General features: G+C 61.3%; 8 protein-coding genes across 10 annotated transcripts; 4 read left to right on the top strand and 4 right to left on the bottom strand.

The window, feature by feature from the left end:
- Positions 1–372: 372 nt before the first annotated feature.
- Positions 373–3,521, bottom strand: gpbA_2 (Guanine nucleotide-binding protein subunit beta). 3 transcript variants are annotated; one of them, XM_062766795.1, is made up of 7 exons: positions 3,154–3,521; positions 2,891–3,096; positions 2,016–2,720; positions 1,678–1,905; positions 1,010–1,634; positions 623–935; positions 373–572 (listed from the first exon to the last, which is right to left on the bottom strand). In XM_062766795.1, the coding sequence occupies exons 4-7, from the start codon at positions 1,784–1,786 to the stop codon at positions 561–563; spliced, it is 1,059 nt and encodes a 352-aa protein (XP_062622779.1). In that variant the 5' UTR covers positions 1,787–1,905; positions 2,016–2,720; positions 2,891–3,096; positions 3,154–3,521; the 3' UTR covers positions 373–560. The 3 variants fall into 3 exon arrangements, with proteins under 3 accessions (XP_062622779.1, XP_062622780.1, XP_062622781.1); XM_062766796.1 differs by having other exon boundaries at positions 2,891–3,521; XM_062766797.1 differs by lacking the exons at positions 2,016–2,720; positions 2,891–3,096; positions 3,154–3,521 and having other exon boundaries at positions 1,678–1,930.
- Positions 3,522–4,087: 566 nt separating this feature from the next.
- Positions 4,088–5,295, bottom strand: LOC62_01G000368 (uncharacterized protein; the record flags this gene model as incomplete). Its single annotated transcript, XM_062766794.1, has 4 exons — positions 5,033–5,295; positions 4,849–4,867; positions 4,750–4,795; positions 4,088–4,667 (listed from the first exon to the last, which is right to left on the bottom strand). Exons 1-4 carry the CDS (start codon positions 5,111–5,113, stop codon positions 4,088–4,090), a joined length of 726 nt encoding a protein of 241 aa, XP_062622778.1. The 5' UTR covers positions 5,114–5,295.
- A 1,260-nt stretch (positions 5,296–6,555) lies between these two features.
- GIS2 (Zinc finger protein GIS2) lies at positions 6,556–7,955 on the top strand. The gene is made up of 5 exons (XM_062766793.1): positions 6,556–6,645; positions 6,813–6,833; positions 6,883–6,924; positions 7,007–7,017; positions 7,059–7,955. Exons 2-5 carry the CDS (start codon positions 6,829–6,831, stop codon positions 7,547–7,549), a joined length of 549 nt encoding a protein of 182 aa, XP_062622777.1. The 5' UTR covers positions 6,556–6,645; positions 6,813–6,828; the 3' UTR covers positions 7,550–7,955.
- Positions 7,956–8,178: 223 nt separating this feature from the next.
- Cbwd1 (COBW domain-containing protein 1) lies at positions 8,179–9,627 on the bottom strand (the record flags this gene model as incomplete). Its single annotated transcript, XM_062766792.1, has 7 exons — positions 9,578–9,627; positions 9,421–9,540; positions 9,323–9,372; positions 9,250–9,276; positions 8,998–9,186; positions 8,861–8,955; positions 8,179–8,817 (listed from the first exon to the last, which is right to left on the bottom strand). The coding sequence occupies exons 1-7, from the start codon at positions 9,601–9,603 to the stop codon at positions 8,179–8,181; spliced, it is 1,146 nt and encodes a 381-aa protein (XP_062622776.1). The 5' UTR covers positions 9,604–9,627.
- A 131-nt stretch (positions 9,628–9,758) lies between these two features.
- LYS12 (Homoisocitrate dehydrogenase, mitochondrial) lies at positions 9,759–11,452 on the bottom strand. The gene is made up of 6 exons (XM_062766791.1): positions 11,325–11,452; positions 11,085–11,206; positions 10,495–11,037; positions 10,317–10,369; positions 9,916–10,095; positions 9,759–9,866 (listed from the first exon to the last, which is right to left on the bottom strand). Exons 1-6 carry the CDS (start codon positions 11,400–11,402, stop codon positions 9,814–9,816), a joined length of 1,029 nt encoding a protein of 342 aa, XP_062622775.1. The 5' UTR covers positions 11,403–11,452; the 3' UTR covers positions 9,759–9,813.
- Positions 11,453–11,615: 163 nt separating this feature from the next.
- pgs1 (putative CDP-diacylglycerol--glycerol-3-phosphate 3-phosphatidyltransferase) lies at positions 11,616–13,356 on the top strand. Its single transcript, XM_062766790.1, has 3 exons — positions 11,616–11,992; positions 12,027–13,026; positions 13,060–13,356. The coding sequence occupies exons 1-3, from the start codon at positions 11,642–11,644 to the stop codon at positions 13,326–13,328; spliced, it is 1,620 nt and encodes a 539-aa protein (XP_062622774.1). The 5' UTR covers positions 11,616–11,641; the 3' UTR covers positions 13,329–13,356.
- Positions 13,357–14,227: 871 nt separating this feature from the next.
- On the top strand, positions 14,228–15,289 carry LOC62_01G000363 (uncharacterized protein; the record flags this gene model as incomplete). The annotated part of the gene is given in 5 exon segments (XM_062766789.1): positions 14,228–14,263; positions 14,292–14,372; positions 14,421–14,501; positions 14,516–14,644; positions 14,681–15,289. 5 exon segments carry the CDS (start codon positions 14,228–14,230, stop codon positions 15,287–15,289), a joined length of 936 nt encoding a protein of 311 aa, XP_062622773.1.
- Positions 15,290–15,465: 176 nt separating this feature from the next.
- Positions 15,466–16,255, top strand: LOC62_01G000362 (uncharacterized protein; the record flags this gene model as incomplete). Its single annotated transcript, XM_062766788.1, has 2 exons — positions 15,466–15,551; positions 15,601–16,255. The coding sequence occupies 2 exons, from the start codon at positions 15,466–15,468 to the stop codon at positions 16,253–16,255; spliced, it is 741 nt and encodes a 246-aa protein (XP_062622772.1).
- Positions 16,256–16,421: the final 166 nt, after the last annotated feature.

Raw genomic sequence — 16,421 nt, 5'->3', positions numbered from 1 at the left:
GTGTTGTGCTTATTCGCTAGGATACAATGCAACTGCTCGCCGCTCGCTCGGCTGGTTTGACGGTGGTCACTGCCACTGACCACATGTTGCCCGCCGTGCCACGCTCGCCAGCCTCGCCGCCTCCTTCCTTTGCCAAGGCTGGCTGGCTGAGCGAGGGCACACATGATACACCCCGGTGACGACGCATCGGCACTGCCCAAACCACACGCCACTGACCTATCCAGCGAGAGGCAGCACCGCCGACCTCGCGGCCACGGCGCGGACGCTTCGCACGTCTCGCAGCGCCGCCCACCCGCGGCGCCACCGCCGCTGGATCTGGAGCCACCGCAATGTTCGCTCTCCCTCCCCTTTCGCACGCACCCCGCATACACGTTGCTGACAAAAGCATGCATGTCTGGCGACGCCGCGCCAAAGTCGTCGTACCCAAACTTTGTACAAGATCGCGACAGAGACATGTGAACATAGGAGGAGGAAAGGATGATAAGAGCAGGGGTATGGGTGATGGGGGGCATTGTATGCGATGACTGACATTGATTAACCAACTGTGTGGTGGGGATATTCTACGACCAGACCTGTGTAACGGGTTAGCAGCAGCCACGCGACAAGTGCTCTCTCTACTCACTTTGAGCAAGCTGTCCCAAGAGCCAGTGCAGAGGGCAATGCCGTCCCCGCTGACACCGAGACAGGACACGCGGTTGTCGTGGCCTGCGAGCACACCAATGCGCTCGCCTTTTAGCGTGTCCCAGACGTTGACGTTGTAGTCGTCGTAGCCGGCAAACAGGACACGGCCCGAGATGGAGAATGCGACCGAAGTAATGCCGCAAAGGATGTTGTCGTGCTGGTACGAGTTGAGCTCGCGGTCTGCGCGGAGATCAAAGAGCTTGCAGGTGGCGTCATCTGAACCTGTGGCGAACGCATCGCCGTTGGGGAAGAACCTGGAGAGGGTATTGTTAGAGGCCGTTTCTGGACATTTGTTGCTCCCTGTGCGCGCCAGGTATAGCCTACTCACTGAACGGCGTTAATGTCCGACTCGTGACCGGTGAACGTCTGGACGGCCCGGCCGGTACGAATATCCCAGACTTTGGCTGTTGCGTCGCACGCGCCCGACACGAACAAGTTCTGGTTGGGCGCAAGTGAAATGCTCATGACGTCGCCAGTGTGGTCGTTGAATTCCATCGTCCGTGTTCCCTGTTCAATGTCCCAGAGCATGCAAGTCATGTCGCCCGACGAAGTGACGATCTGGCGGTCATTGATGAATCGACAGCAGGACAGATATCCTGTGTGGGCACTCAGTTCGCGAGCGACCTTGACCTGGCCGCCGCCCTGCCCTGGTCCAGCTCCGCGGAGCGAGTAGATTGTGCAGATGTTGTCGAGACCACCACAGGCGACAAAGCTTCCTGAGGGCGAGTAGGCGCAGGTCATGACCCAACTAGACCGCAACGGAATGGCGTGAACCTTGTTGGTTGTGTATGCGTCCCAGACGATCAGCTTGCCATCTTGAGAGGCAGAGACAAGATGCCTCTTGTCGGCCGACCAGTGAAGCGCGTAAATCTTTGCCAGATGGCCTTTGAGGGTTCGCCGAACCTTGAGGGTGAGGCGGGGGAGAGGAGGGGTGTCATTGGCCATGGCGCGCACTGGGCAGCTTAGCAACTATCCTCCACAACATTGTTGCCTCACGACTCGTGTCTGCTGTTTGGTCCTTGGCTGCCCGAATCTTGTCCTTGAGGCCGTCTGCCTCCCTTCGGGCTGCCGAGATCTTCTCTTGAATCTCGGATTGTGTCGACATTATGTTGGAGCCTGTCGGGCGCGAGTCGTCAGGCACCTAGGTGTGTAGGTAGGTGGGAGGGAGTTGAGTGAAAGGAAAGCTGGAAAGGTTTGGTGTCGAACAAGGTGTCGATAAAGTGACTGTAGACGTGCACGTTGTGTTTCCATAGGGCACGCGTAGAGATGCGGAGAACAGAGCGACGAGCAATGGGTAAGCGAATTGTGCTGGGGCCTTGGGACAAGAGTCTCACCTTGTTCGGAAGACAATAGGCTGGCCTGGGAGAGGGGGGCCTGCGTTGAGACAGTGGCAATGAGTGGGAATAGAGGGAGAGTAGTCTTGATGTCGCCTGCCTATGGACAGGATGCTTTGGGATGCCTTGGGAAATGAGGGGAAAGGTTGTGAATGAAACGTAGAATGATGGGATAGGTGGGGTGGTTCGATGGGTGATGGACAGGATGGAGGACGAGCGAGGACAGAGAGGGCCAGGAGGGAGGCAAGGACGGTCGAGGGAGGGAGGGAGGCGACAGGACACGACACTGGCCAGAAAAGCGCTGGGTGGTGCACGAGGGCACAAGAGAAGAGGAGGATCGCGAGTGGGTCTGTGCGTGACCTGGGGACGGGGGGCGACGGTCCGAGCACTCAATGGCAAAGAGACCCGGGCACACGCGCGTCGTCGCAACACAATGGCGCGCGCCAAGGGAAGGCAGCACGATCAGTCGAAAACGGCAGCGCTGAAGCCCTCTCTGGCGGCGTAGACGTCGAGACGGCACTCGAGTTGGTGGTGAGCAAGTCGCGGTGGGCGGCGACTAGAGGTGACAGTGGGAATATAGCCCGCGGTGTGGCTGCTGGCAACGTGTTGACGGATCGGACCTTGATGGTCACTCTCGGCGGCGAGGGGCGGGGCGTAAAAGCCTAGACGTAGGTGTGAGAGTGTGAGGACGAAGAACCCAACAGACTGAGAATCAAGTTGTCAGCGTTGTCGTCGTGGTCGTCGTCGTGGCCGTCGTCGTGGTTGCCGTTGCCTCGTGCCGGCGCCTCGGGGCACCCGGAGCGGTGCAGCCCGCCTCGTGCCCCCCGGCCACGCGCAACCCCGCAAGACCCAGGACAGAGCAAAAAAAAACTCACGAGCAGTGTCCCTCGTCGTCGTGCACAGATCCTGTGGCTTGTAATCTGTGATTAAGGAATTGGCCCGACGCGGCGCGCGCAGAGGGAATGTCGGCGTCCGCTCGGATCTGCAAGACGGCCCTGGTGGTGGTGGAAGAGAGACAACGACGACGAGAAGAGGGAGTGCACGCAAGATCCTTGAGAAGGTTGTGCGTGTCCTTTGGCGGCTGAAGAAGAAGCACGAGGCGTAAGTAGTGCGACAGGGTTGTTGCTGTCCGACATACCTGCTCGAGCAGGGAGAGGGACGGGCCCAGAGGTGGGTGGGCGTGACGAGGAGGATTACTCGGTCAACGCCGCCGCGACAAGGAAGGAAGAGTAGGGCCTTCCTTGTCAACGTCGGGTCATGCGATGGCCTGTTGTTTCCCTTCCACCCTGGGTGGGTGGGTGTGTGAGGATGGTGGGTAAGCCTCAAGAGAGGGTGGCCGAGGGGGTCTGTGCGCGTCGCGTGTCCGACAACCAACGTCGCGTGGGTGGGAGGTGGAGTTGGCCGCTGCGGGGCTGCGCTGCGTAGTCGGCAGCGATCCGAGGTTGGCTGTGTGGCGCGCCCAGTCAAACTGGCAACGTGCAGTGACTGTTGTAATGCCAAGGGGGGATGGGAGATGCAAAGCAAAGTAAAGCACCAAGACTTCGAGCGTAAGTTGCCGGGATGGTGAGATTACACGCTTGTTCAGGCCCCGTGCCGTGCCTGAAAGAGACCCAGAAGGCGATTGATTACAACAAAAGGTATTGACCCACTCGAGCTAGCTTGGCGGATGCGATGCGCTGGGCCACTGGTCCCGCAGCGAGCCAAGAGCAGAACGTGCAAAGCGTGCATAGCCTGCTCGCCCCAGCTGACGCCGTGAAGAATCTTCATTGGCGGCGAGGTCGACGCCCAGCTTGCTCGTGCCCATTGTTATCGACCAAGCGACAGGGCGGCGGTGGTGGCGACTGGCGGCCGCGGCGCCAGAACAATAAACGGGGTTGTCAAGCCAGCGATGCACCCACCTGCCCACCACCCCCCACGCCCCACCCCCGGTCCCACTCATAAACGAAAGGCTGCATGCAATAAAGAGGCTTTAGGTTACGTTAACGACTACAAGAAGATTGTCCGACGGCGCACAGTCGCCAGGGCCGGGGTCTCCTGGACCCGGTACATAGTGGGGGCGATACTGTGCCCGTTTAGAGGGCAAGCGCAGCGGCGACGGCAAGCGCGGCGACAGCGAGGCCGGGGGCGGCCACGCCAGCCATCGCGCTGCTGGGGTGCGAGGCCGAAGGCGACGCGGCAGCTCCGCTCGAGCCACCAGCGGGGGCGGAGGTAGCCGAGCCCGACGAGCCGCCAGACGCGCCACCAGAAGACGCGCCAGCGGCCGCGGTGCCAGAGCCCGAAGCGCCGGCAGCGCCGCTGCCAGTCGAGGAGGCACCACCACCAGCACCACCCGCGCCACCGGCACCGCCAGTGCCGCCGGCAGTGCCCGAGGGCTGGCCGCCAGGCTGGCCAGGCTGTCCAGACTGGCCGTTGCCACTAGCACCACCGGTACCACCAGTAGCAGGAGCCGTGCTGTTGTTCTTGCAGTCGGTGGTGCTGCCCTTCTGAACGGTGAGCTTGGACGAGTAGTTCTCGAGGCCGGTGGAGTCCTTGACGGCGAGGTTGATGACGGTGTCCGCCGGCTGGTCAGCGATCCAGGTCAACGACGTCTCGGTGGTGTCCTGGAGGAGGGTCTCGAGGGTGCTGCTGATGGTGCCGTCGGGGATGATGCGGCTGGGGATGTCAGTGGGGCCAGTGGTGGCTGTGGCGACGCCTCGCTTGGTACTCGACGCCGCTGGTTCGCTGGCCAACTCACACGAAGTACGGAGGAGCTCCGCCATGCCATGTGAAGCGGGTGGGCTCTGGGCGGGTGTCAGCGGCTGAAGCATGCGAGGGTCCGTCTAATATCACTCACGGCACTGGGTCACCGAGGGCTGTAAACAGTAGCAAGTTTGGTGAGGAAGCCGGTATGTGCACGCGGGTGTGAGTGGCGAGGGGCCCGGAAATCAGGGGTGGCGCGCCGTTGGCAGTGTCGGAGGAAGGACCTAGGTCAGTGGCTGCCACTGCTGCTGCGTGACACGAGTCAAAACAAAACATACCGGGCTGTCGACGGTGAGGTTGCCCTGAGCCAAGGCGCCGAGGGCGACGAACAGAGAAACAATGATGGCCTGGTTAAACATGCTGGCAGTGAAGTTCTAAGCAGTGGTGGTGGGTATGGAGGAGAAGAAGATGATGATGGGAGAAGGGGGGTCTGACGGCGTGGAGACGGTGGGCTATTTGAGCAGAAGCGCAGAAGAAGCAGGAGCGCAGCAGTTGGCCATCCGACGAAACGTAGCAACGGGGTTACTTGGGCTTTGGTGACTTCATGAGCCTGCAGTGCCTCTAATTTTTCCAAGTGATCGCTGCGTGCGTGCGTGCTTGCGTTGACGTCGAGGTCGGCCGCCGGCGGCGCTCCAGCAGTTGCTGCTACTCCAGCCATTAGACTCTTGGGGGTGCAAGGGGTTGCAGGAATGCGCAGTTGGCTGTGGCATTCTTGCTCTTGCAGTAGTGCCGATGATGTATGTGCCTCTTTTTTGGCTGCTGCCTCTTTTGCGACAGACAGCCTCTGTCCCGGGGCTGCTGGCCCCGTAGAGACATGGGAACATGAGGGACAAAGGTGCAACAATGTGCGACGAGCAGCAGTCGCAGCGCGCGTGCCTGTAAGTACATGTGTGTGGGTGTGCGAACCGTGGGCCAGCGTGACGTGTTACAGACCCGAGCTACCCCTAGCGATGACGCTTGGCGCAGTGGGGTGGGGGGGTCGTGGATGTGGCGCGTCGTGAGGAGAGAGAGCGCTCACACAGCATTTTGGTATCCCTGAGACGTGGAGTGAGGAGAAACAGGGCAGCAACAGGCAGCAGCAGCAACAACTTCTGGCTCGGGCAAGTGTCGATGAGCGTGGGTCGGTGAGATCACAGAGGGAGTAGCAGAGTTTGTTTTCGGACGTACCATCGGAACCGGAGAGGGGGGGAGGAAGAGGGACGCGACACTGGCGCTGGCGATCAATCAGGAGTACTTGGATCCTAGCGGCGAGATACGACGCTCTCGCAGCAGGCTAAGCGATTCATTCATGCAAGCAGCAGTGTCTTTTGCAAGTGGCGACGTCGACGTCGCCCACCTACCTACCCCCGTCTGAAACAAGTGGCCGGTCGTAATGTCGGAAGGCTCACGACCCGACCCGGTAATGACGAGGGGAGGGAACTGGAATTGGGGTTCGGGTTTCTGGGGACGGACCCAGCTGGGAGCTGGGAGCTGGGTGGCTGCTGCATAGAGGCAGAGGCAGGCAACTACAGCCAGCTACAGCCAGATTGTGTTGCCAGGCCCGAAGCCTTGGCATTGGTTACACGTCAGATTCCTCGTCGGCTGTCGCCGGCCGCGGCATCAATGCTATCATGCCTCCCCCCACCGTCTATCTCGACTCACCCGTCACGCAGAGCGACCAGCCAGATTCACCCGCCATCACACTCCCGAATACGCGCCAGCCACAAGCAAGCCGGCGGCGCTTTTCCGGCCGGCTGGCTGTAAGCAGGCGAGGCGGGCGGGCGGGGGCCAAGAGATGCCAGTCTGCCATCAACGCTGTGATCACTCACCCACCCACCCCTTCTTTTAATCGACACGGGCGCGAGGTCTCGAGGAGGCAGAGCGGAGGCACAGGCAGATCTCTCTGGGAAGTGTGAGTGGAGGTGCGAGGCGAGGCGCGAGGCGCGCGTTGCTCGCGTGAGCGAGCAACCGACGAGCGACGAGTCGACGGCGCGCGTCGCGGCGCAGTTATCCGCAGTCGGCGGGCGCCGCGATGCGCACACGGCCAGACGGCGCTGATCACCGCCATTACTACTGCAGATAGGCATATTGCATCATGTTGTACGTGTTGGCCTTGGGCTACCGAGATGGCGACACTAACCGCATGCAGCGCGGCGGCATCCATCCCGGGGTCGAGGCAGGGTTGCTTCAAGTGAGTCATGTCGGCTTCGGGAGGCACTCCAGCTTCCGTCGCAAGACCAGCTACTCATACCTCGCAATACTAACCCCCACAGGTGTGGCAACCGTACGTCGTCGGCCACGCACACCACCTAACCCCCATCGCAGTCGGGCACATTGCCGAGAACTGCCAGTCGCCCGCGCGGCTGTGCTACAACTGCCGCGAGGCGGGGCACGAGTCGACCAACTGTCCGCACCCGCGCACGACGGACGGCAAGCAGTGCTACGCGTGCGGCGGGGTCGGGCACGTCAAGGCCGACTGTCCGTCTATGCGCGCGTCGTTCGGGCACGGCGCGGCTAACGGCTTCGGTGGGCCCGGAGGGTTTGGCGGCAACAACGCGCCCAAATGCTACCACTGCGGCAGGCCAGGCCACATTGCGCGCATGTGTCCCCAGGCGCGCGTGGGCGGCTTTGGCGCCGGTGGACGAGGAGGCGCGTTCCCCCCGCGCCCGCGCGCAGCCGCCAACCCAGACGGCACGCCAGTAAAGTGCTACCGCTGCAACGGCGAGAACCACCTCGCGCGCGACTGCCTCGCGCCGCGCGACGACTCGGCGAAAAAGTGCTACAAGTGTAACGAGACGGGCCACATTGCGCGGTGAGTGTGGGTCGGGCGGGTTTGTGGGGGAGGGGGAGGGGGAGGGTTCACGACTGGCTGGGGCGGCGGCGCCAGCCAAGAGATTCGGCTTCCGGGTATGCTGCTGACACCCTGCCCCAGCGACTGCTCCGCCACCAACGACGAGCTCGCCACTGCCGAATAAGTAGCGCGCGACTGCGCGGCGCGAGTCGTGCCGTGTCGCCTCGTTGTATCTATCTCCCCGTATGCGTCGTATCTTGCACTCGGTATATGTGGTGTCTGTTAAGGCTGGCATGAATACTTGGGTTTTGGTGGGGCAGTCGGAGTCTCCGGGCCGATAGGTGGGCAGTGGTGGTGGTGGGGTTGGGACGAGCATCAGTCCAGGTCGGTCAGTGTCTAGTCAATGCCGCAGTGTAGTGTACGTGGAGAGGAGCAGTGGATGCGATAACACCGACGCGGATCACACAGTCCTCCTCTTAAACACATGACTCACCGGACAGGTCCTCGCCACGCGGTTATCCGATTGACTAGCCCAGAGCGGGCATGGCGGGCAAGTCGGCACCAAGGCCACGGCGTGCGTATACACAATCTGCATTCTATGCTTGCTATGCTGATACAGTCCAGGCAGCGCGTTCCGTGCAATGTTGCTGACGCCTAGATACCGACATGACTCCGCAGCGCATACCCCAACCGCTCGTCGACATTACGCCCGATGAACACCATCTTGGGCGACGGCTCGGGATCACCACTTCGCTTTCCTCCGCGCGGCGTAGTCACCTCGAACATGTCCGCGACGCCCTGCACGACGCGCTCGGAGCCGTCCTCGAGCCGCGCGTAGCCCTTTGTGCGCAGGACGTCGGGCAGCGGGTCTTGCAGGCCTGGCGGGCGCTCCTCGCCGTCCCAGAGCAGCGCTTCAAGAAAGCCATTCAGCTTGTCCCATTGTGATGCTGAGAGAACTGGCAGTGGGATCGACACGGTCGAGATGGCGCTGCGGTGCCCGTGCGCGTGGTCGTGGTCGTGCTCCCCGTTGGCGCAGCACGACTCGGTCTCTGGCAAGGCAGCTGCCGCTCCGGACGTATACGCCTTCAGGTTGAAGAGCGAGTCGAGCGGCATACGCGACTTGACAGTCTCGAATACCCTCAGCGTGGGATTGATGTCCGCCACCGAGTCGGCGACCTCTTTCAGTGTTGCTGGCGTGACGAGGTCGGTCTTATTGAGCAGGATGACATCCGCACAGGCAACCTGCTTCTCCGCCTCGTTGGGCTCGTTGTCTGGTCGGTCCTCGGCGAGTTGCTGGACGTCAGCTGGGTGCAAGGGGGGCTTCCATCAAGCTCACCTTCCCAAAGTTCTTGCTGTCGACGACACAGACAATCGAGTCAAGAATGAGGTCACCCATCTCCTCGTTCGCCCAGAACCCTCGCGCGATGGGCGCTGAGAAGTCAGCTCACGAGTACAATTTCTTAGCCGACTCACCGGGATCAGCGAGGCCTGTCAACTCGACCATGACCCAGTCGATCTTGTCCTTCTGCGCCGCGACCATGTCCTCGATGGCCTGGATACCCATGTCCTTGAACGAGCAGCAGAGGCAGCCGTTGGGCAGGGTGAGCATCGTGTCGGTTGTCGCGTTGGGGTCGTCAGGGTTGTTGAACGTGAGGGATTTGGCTGAAAAGTAAGCATGACCTCTAGATAGCTGGTCACCGATCTGAGATCCTCGCAGCTACCCACCTTCGATGTCCGTCGTGTCGCCAAAGTCTGAGGAGTCAGCACCTTCTCTGCCTTCCCCGCCTTCCTCACGTACCGTTCATGCACACGGCGATGCGGTACCCATGGTCCGCGGTGAGAATATAGCTGAGTGGTCAGCTTTGGCAATCGTGTTTTGGATAGCTGCCCACGTACTCGAGAAGAGTAGACTTCCCCGCGCCGAGGTATCCAGTCAGCAGCGTCATGGGCACTTTTGGCCGGTCGTAGGCGTCGCCGCCGTCCGAGCCGTCCTGCAGCTCGTCGACGTCGAGGAGCCTGATGTCAGCTGATTTATGAGAAGAGTTTAGCTCACTGTGGTACGTCGTCGTCCTCTGACATTGTTTGCACAAGATAGGGAGATGGAGAGAGTAATGTCAAAGAGTTGCCCGTTCAAAGTGGAGGCCGATGATCCAAAATCGTGGCCCCGCACTTGGCGCGGGATTAAATTGACAGCGGTGGTTCATCATCCCTGCCTGCCCTCAACCGCCGTTCCACGCCGAGGAGCCAATGCATGCTGCCTGTTTAAATGACTTATGTACTGGTATGGATTTAGAGGCGCTTGAGGATAGCCTCGGTGACCTCGGTGGTGGAGTTCTTGCCTCCTGGGAAGGTGTCAGCCATCGCCCTCCTTGAGCTCGAGCTCAAACTCACCAAGGTCGGGGGTCGCGACGCCGGACCTAATGACGTCGTCAACCGCAACGTTGATGCGGTTCGCGGCCTCGGGGTAGCCGAGGTGCGAGAGGAGGAGGGCAGCCGAGCGGATAGAGGCGATGGGGTTGGCAATGTTCTTGCCCTCGATGTCGGGAGCCGAACCGTGGACGGGCTCACCCACTGGGAGGGTCAGCATGTCATTTTTTGGACTCTACTCGCTGGCGAAAGCGTCTCCGGTGTTGAGACTGGGAATCAATCCAAGCGAACCGACAAGAGCAGCAGCACCATCTGAAGAAGAGAGTCAGTTAAGGACGAAGAGGGTTGAGGAAGAAGGGAGGTTTGGTGGTTGAGTGGCAGTGTGGCGGTGTGGAGGTGGGTTCCCTGTGTAGATTCAGACTCACCGGAAATGATGTCACCGTACAGGTTGGGGGCAACGCAGACGTCGAAGATCTCGCTGCGTGGAGTTAGTATGGTAGTCGAAGGGTTCCAGCGAAGTGGACGACGAGGAAGGCGGCAGAGAAGTCCGCCACTTCTCTCCTTCGCCCGTTATCCTCCTCACCACAACCAGAATCTACTCACGGCTCGCGGAAGGCCCTGTAGACGAAGCTGTCGACGAGCTGCTCGTTGACCTTGACGCCCGAGTAACGCCCCTTGTTCTCCTCGTAGACCTTGCGGGCCGACTCGCGGAAGAGGCCGTCGGTAACGGCGAGGACGTTGGACTTGTGGACGATGGTGACCTGGGGAGGGCCCTTCCAGAAGGTCTCGGGGGCACCGGGGGCGGCGCGCTCAGCGCCACGGCGGAGGGCGAGCTCGAACGCGAGCTTGGCGATACGCTCCGAGGCCTTGGAGGTGATCTGGCGCTCGGCGATGGCGATCTTGGATCCGTCGGGGAGCTCCTTGATCTCCTCGCGCTTGACGTACAGGCACTCGGTGTTCTCGCGCACAATGACCATGTTGACGTCGGGGCCGGGGGTACCGCTCACGCTCTGGACAGGGCGGACGTTGGCGTACAGGTCGAGGTGCTTGCGGAGCGCGACAATGGGCGACGAGTAGCCGGGGACCTTGTGCGAGGGCGACGAGACGGAGCCGAACATGGCGGCGTCACACTCCTCCTTGAGGACACTGAGGTAGTTAGCGGCTGGGGTACGTACGCGAAAGCCGCAACTCACCGGACAGTCTCGTCGGGGAGGGCCTTGCCGTTCTTGTTGAACTCCTCCCAGCCGGCAGCGAGGGGGATGAACTCAGGCTTGGGGATGGCCGAGCCGAGGGCCTCAATGACGCGCTGGGCGGCCTGTCGGGGGGGTCAGTACGCTGTAGTCTAATGCATCCCGAGGCCAGTGTAGCTGGGCCGGCAGGCCTGGGACCGAGCTCCCGAGGGAGTCTCCGAGTCGTCCCCGCTCAGCACTCACAGGGAGGACCTCCTTGCCGATGCCGTCGGCGGGGATCATGCCGATCTTGAGCGAGGTGCGCTTGAGTGCCGCGGCCATTTTGTTGGTGTTTAGAGGAGAGGAGGAGAGAGGTGAGATGGAGAAAGAGGAGAATCGGGAATGAGTCGAGATACGATGAGGTGACTGCTGCAGTTCCAGGACTTTTGGCCTGGCGTGCCTGGACTTTTGGCTGGACCCTGCTGGCCCTTTTCGGCCGCCAGTCGGGTTTCGTCGGGGACGCGATGCAGCATGGTCGATCACGCTTGTTTCTGACTTTTGTGTCCAGCAACAAAGCATCCATGCCGCCGCGGCTACACCCCATCGCCGGGCCCTCACGGCGCATCGTCGGCGCGTCGTTGGCACGCGCAGCCGCCCCGCGCCTCCAACGGCCATGGCACAGCTCGTCGGCTAACCTTGCGCCAGAGGACCCCTCGACGTTGCCCCCCGTCATCCCGCACCCCCACGAGGCGTTCAGCAACCTCGCGAGCACGCTGTCGACTGCGCAGCCCTGCTTTGGCATGCGCGGCGACGAGGTCGAGATCCTCGAGACGCCGACCGCGTTCCACGACCGGCTGTTGGACATGGTGAAGAAGGCCAAGAAGCGCATCCTCATCAGCTCGCTGTATATCGGTGTCGAGGAGGAGTCACTGGTGAGTACCCGGCCAAGGCTGTGCTCACACCCAGGTCGACGCCGTCACGACAGCGCTCCAGTCCAAGCCGCACCTCCGCGCCACCTTCATCCTCGACTACAACCGCGCGACGCGTCTCGGGCGCAGCCCCGGCCCAGAGTCAACAGTACACATGCTGCTACCGCTCCTCGAGCGCTTCGGCGACCGCGTAGACGTGTGGCTGTACCGCTCGCCCAAGCTGCGCGGACCGCTGGAGAAGATTGTGCCCCCGCGGTACAACGAGGGCTGGGGGACCTGGCACGCCAAGTACTATGCCGTCGACGACGACGTCGTGCTGAGCGGGGCCAACCTCGCCGCTTCGTACTTTACCAATCGGCAAGATAGGTACATCCACATCAAGAACCACCCGTCGCTGCTGTCGTACCTGTCGTCGATCACGCGCCTGATCTCAGACTACTCGTACAAGGTGCACCCGAACGTGCGGCCGGGTACGCTGGGCCCGCACGGCGTGGCTCTCGAGCCCGGAACAGCCGGCGCGTTGTGGAGAGAGCGGTCACTCGAGCCCCGCGCGTGGGCGCCGCACGCGAGAGCGACAATCAGCGCGTTCCAGCAGGCGTGGCGCGCGAGCAACTCTGTGCGGGCACGCGACGCGCGCGAAGACGGCGCGGACACGTGGTTCTGGCCCGTGATCCAGGCGGGCGTGCTCGGTATCCGCGAAGAGGAGAGCGCGCTCGGCGATGTCTGGCACGCGATCCGGATGGCCGGCGAGGGCGCCGTGAATGTCGACCTCACGTCGGGATACTTTGGTCTGTACAAGGCGTACAAGCAGGCCGTGATTGACTCGCCTGCGCCCGTGCGCATCATCGCGGCGTCGCCGAAATCCAACGGGTTCTACGGGTCGAAGGGCATCTCGCGCCTCATTCCAGAGGGGTACACTCTTCTCGAGAGCCGGTTCTACGACGCGTGTGCGAGCCACGGGCGGTTGTGGGACGGCGAGGGCAAGGGCGTGCGCTTGCAGGAGTGGGAGCGCAAGGGGTGGACATATCACGCCAAGGGTGGGTGGTAGCTACGTTCACAGCTGACGGCAGGCATGTGGCTCTCGCCAAGGGCAGAAGACCCGTTCTTCACTTTCATCGGCTCGTCCAACCTCTCAACGCGCTCGCTTAACCTCGACACTGAGCTGTCACTCCTGCTTGCGACCTCGAGCACCGGCCTGCGCGAGGCACTGGGCAAGGAGATTGGCGCGCTGAGAGAGTACGCGCACGATGTCGACGCGGAGACTTGGAAGCTGGAGGAGCGGAGGGTCAGCTTCATGGCCAAGGCGCTCGTGTTCCTCGGCGTGGAGGGGATGCTTTAGATGTACGAGATACTTAGACGATAGAGACCAATGCATTGCATAACTACAGAGGTGGTATGGGCAAGCAGCGAGCAGTGGCGAGCTCCGAGACACGACGGAGCCATTGGGTGTGGCTAACTTTTGTGGTGTGGCACCAAGTCGAGTGTGGCACAACCCTCCTCACAATTACAACACGCCATCTTCAAGCACAATCAACGCGCGCTCCGACACGTCCAACTGACGAGAACTTGCACGGCAAAGTAAGTGTCGCCCGTGCGTTGTAGTCACACCACCCGCTCTTGTCACCCACGTCCCCGTGCTTCTCCGTCTCCCCTCCCCTCCCCTACCCCCTCCCCCCCCTGGGGCCCACCCGAATCCACAACTGACAATGCAGACAGTCAAGCAGCTCAAGCAGTGTGCGGCCAAGGTACAGCCAGCCTCTCGACCGGGTTTGGTTGATGACTGACTCGGGCACAGCTCAACACCAAGAGGGTCAGCGCCTTGACCAAAGGCCCACTCCTGACCGCCTTCGTCCAGGTCTGTAGGCATTTATACAGCTCCACAAAAGGTACTAGTGATCGCTGGAGGCGCCGGGCTATGATGTCCCAACAAGGTCACGGGCGTTTCCGTGGATATGGACTGTGAATGTACGACGATCATTCCCCAAGTCAGGTGCCTGCACTGTCGCATGCAAAAGAGTGACTTGTACTGGCTCTACTCGCATTCGAACACCCTTGCAATAATCCATGTTGCCTTTTTTGTCTCAATAGCTCAGAACCAAGGTTATATTCGAACGCTAACAGCATACCAGTACAGTGCTCCCCGGCATGTTGGGATTTTACAACTGTGCAAAAGGGTACCGGTGGTCTCTAAGATGCTGGGGTATCTATACTCCCAACACGGCATGCTGGCAGCTAGACATGCTGTCCGTCTGGGGGTCAAACTCGGGCTACGGGGTGCGGCGCAGTATGCTGTACGGTACAGTACATGCTGATGAGCAAGGCGAGCAACGCGCCCACCGCGGCCACCGCTGTGCGACACGGTGACACGGTGCGCGCAAAGACTGTGAGTGTTGGAGGTCACTTGCGTGGACACTGCTGACCTTGGTCTCAGGGCTCGCTCCGCCAGACGCGACTCGATGCGTTTATGACGGACGTTCCTCCTGTTGGTGAACCGCGCCGTCATCTTCACGTGGTGTGCCCGCCGAGAATTCTCGTCCCAGCGTTCGCTCGCCCGTGTCCTACCCCGACGAGGACGAGCTGCGCCGCCAGCCAAAGCTCGCTGCCGGCCAGCTTAACCGCTCGAGGCGCAAGACCCACCCTCTCGCGCTAGTGCCGGTGAGCTCAGCCGGCGAGTCGTCTCAGGCCAAACAGCCTCACAACTCGAAACACTCGTCAGGCCCTAAATCATCACGCCGGACGGTGGCGTCATCTAGCAGCCGTGCCACCACCAAGCTCAAGACCCGCTCCGAGGTTCTAGTGCCGCCATCGTCAGACTCTGAAGCCGACTCGAGCTCGTACACCCGCAAGCCTGGGCGCCAGCCACATCGCCCATCTGGCTCTGCAGAACGTTCAAAGGCGGCGTCCACGTCGCGCCCTCCAGAGTCAAACAGCGCCCTCTCCAACATCCTCGTCCCCCCATCGTCCGACGAGGAGACGGTGTACCAGCCACCCCGCAAACGACAGTCCGTGGCGGGGCCGTCGACTCGGTCCAGTCGCAAGCTTTATAACGACTCATCGATCAATGCTGCCGACTACATGTTTGGTGAGGATGAGGATGGACTGGACTTCATGGACGGCAAGCTGTACGACCCGGACGAGGACTACAGCGACTTAAGCGACGCAGAGTCCATCGACTCAGCCATCGGATATTACACCGACGTGGACGAGAAGTCGTCCAACGAGGCCGACGAGTCAACGATGCCAACCTACGACGAAATCGTGGCTACCATGAACAATGATTTGGGGCATGGACCCCTTTGACTTTGAAGAAGAGGACTACGCCGGGGCACAAGACGAGCCAGACGTAGTCACAGTCGACGATGACGATGTGGAGGGCATCGACACTACCACGACCGCACCCAACCCTGCACCCGAGCCGGAAGGTCCTCGAGCGCGTTGGAAGGCGCTGGATAGTGTATCTGGGATTAGCCACCTCCATGTCCACCTTCAACATCAAGGGAGGTCTCCATCACCGTGGCAAGACCCACGAGTACAATTTCTTCTGGCGCAAGGATGCCGTCGGGTGAGTACAGTGGTCTCTTGGCCCCACTTGACATTGCTGACATTAGCAGCATGTTTGAGCGCGCTGGCCGTGCCGCCGAGGAGGCGCATGTCGACATCGTGGTACTCTGGAGCATCGACGCCTCGAAATACGTCATTCGAAATCCAGAAAGCTGCGCCGTGCGTGCATTCGTGTTTTGGGTCGAGGAACTCCTAATCGCATGGTTGAACACTCTGAACGACCGCACCGCGATCACCGTCTTCCCCTCCACGCCCTATGTGGGGGCCAATATGGTCTCGCCACTTACCCAAGGTGTCCCTGGCATTAGCTGCGTCGACCCCGAGGAGCGCTTGAGGCGCCTGCGCGCCAATGCCCTCAGGTACTACTACGCCCACGCCAAGACCCCCGCACAAAGGGCCGCCATGAACGCCTACTCCAAGGCGTGGAGGCAGCGAAACGGCGAGAGGGAGTCTAGGAGGCGCAGGGAGGTTTACGCCTCGCGGTCGGACGAGCAAGTCGCCGTCACAGCGGCGAAGCGAAAGGAGTACTACTCGTCACACCGAACAGAGATCCTGGCACAGAAGCACGGATACTACGCCGACAACAAGACCACCATCCTCGCGAAACAGAAGGCCGCATACCAGTCAAACGGGCCCGAGATCCTCGCGACCCGGAGATCCAAGCGCGATGAAAGGACGGACGAGCAGAGGGAGGCGGATTCGTAGAAGACGCAGAACAAGATGGCCGGCAAGTACAGTCATGTATACCTGATCTCCGTTGGCCTGCCTCTCCTCTTCCGCCTTCCTATGGCAGGAACCCAAGCAAACTGACTGTACAAGGATGCTTACGCGAAGAGCAAGCTGTACATACACAGCCAGCGCCACCCAGTCA

The sequence above is a fragment of the Vanrija pseudolonga genome, chromosome 1 (assembly GCF_020906515.1).
Source record: "Vanrija pseudolonga chromosome 1, complete sequence".
Taxonomy (NCBI): Eukaryota; Fungi; Basidiomycota; class Tremellomycetes; order Trichosporonales; family Trichosporonaceae; genus Vanrija; species Vanrija pseudolonga.
This window is presented reverse-complemented; position numbering and strand designations above follow the sequence as displayed.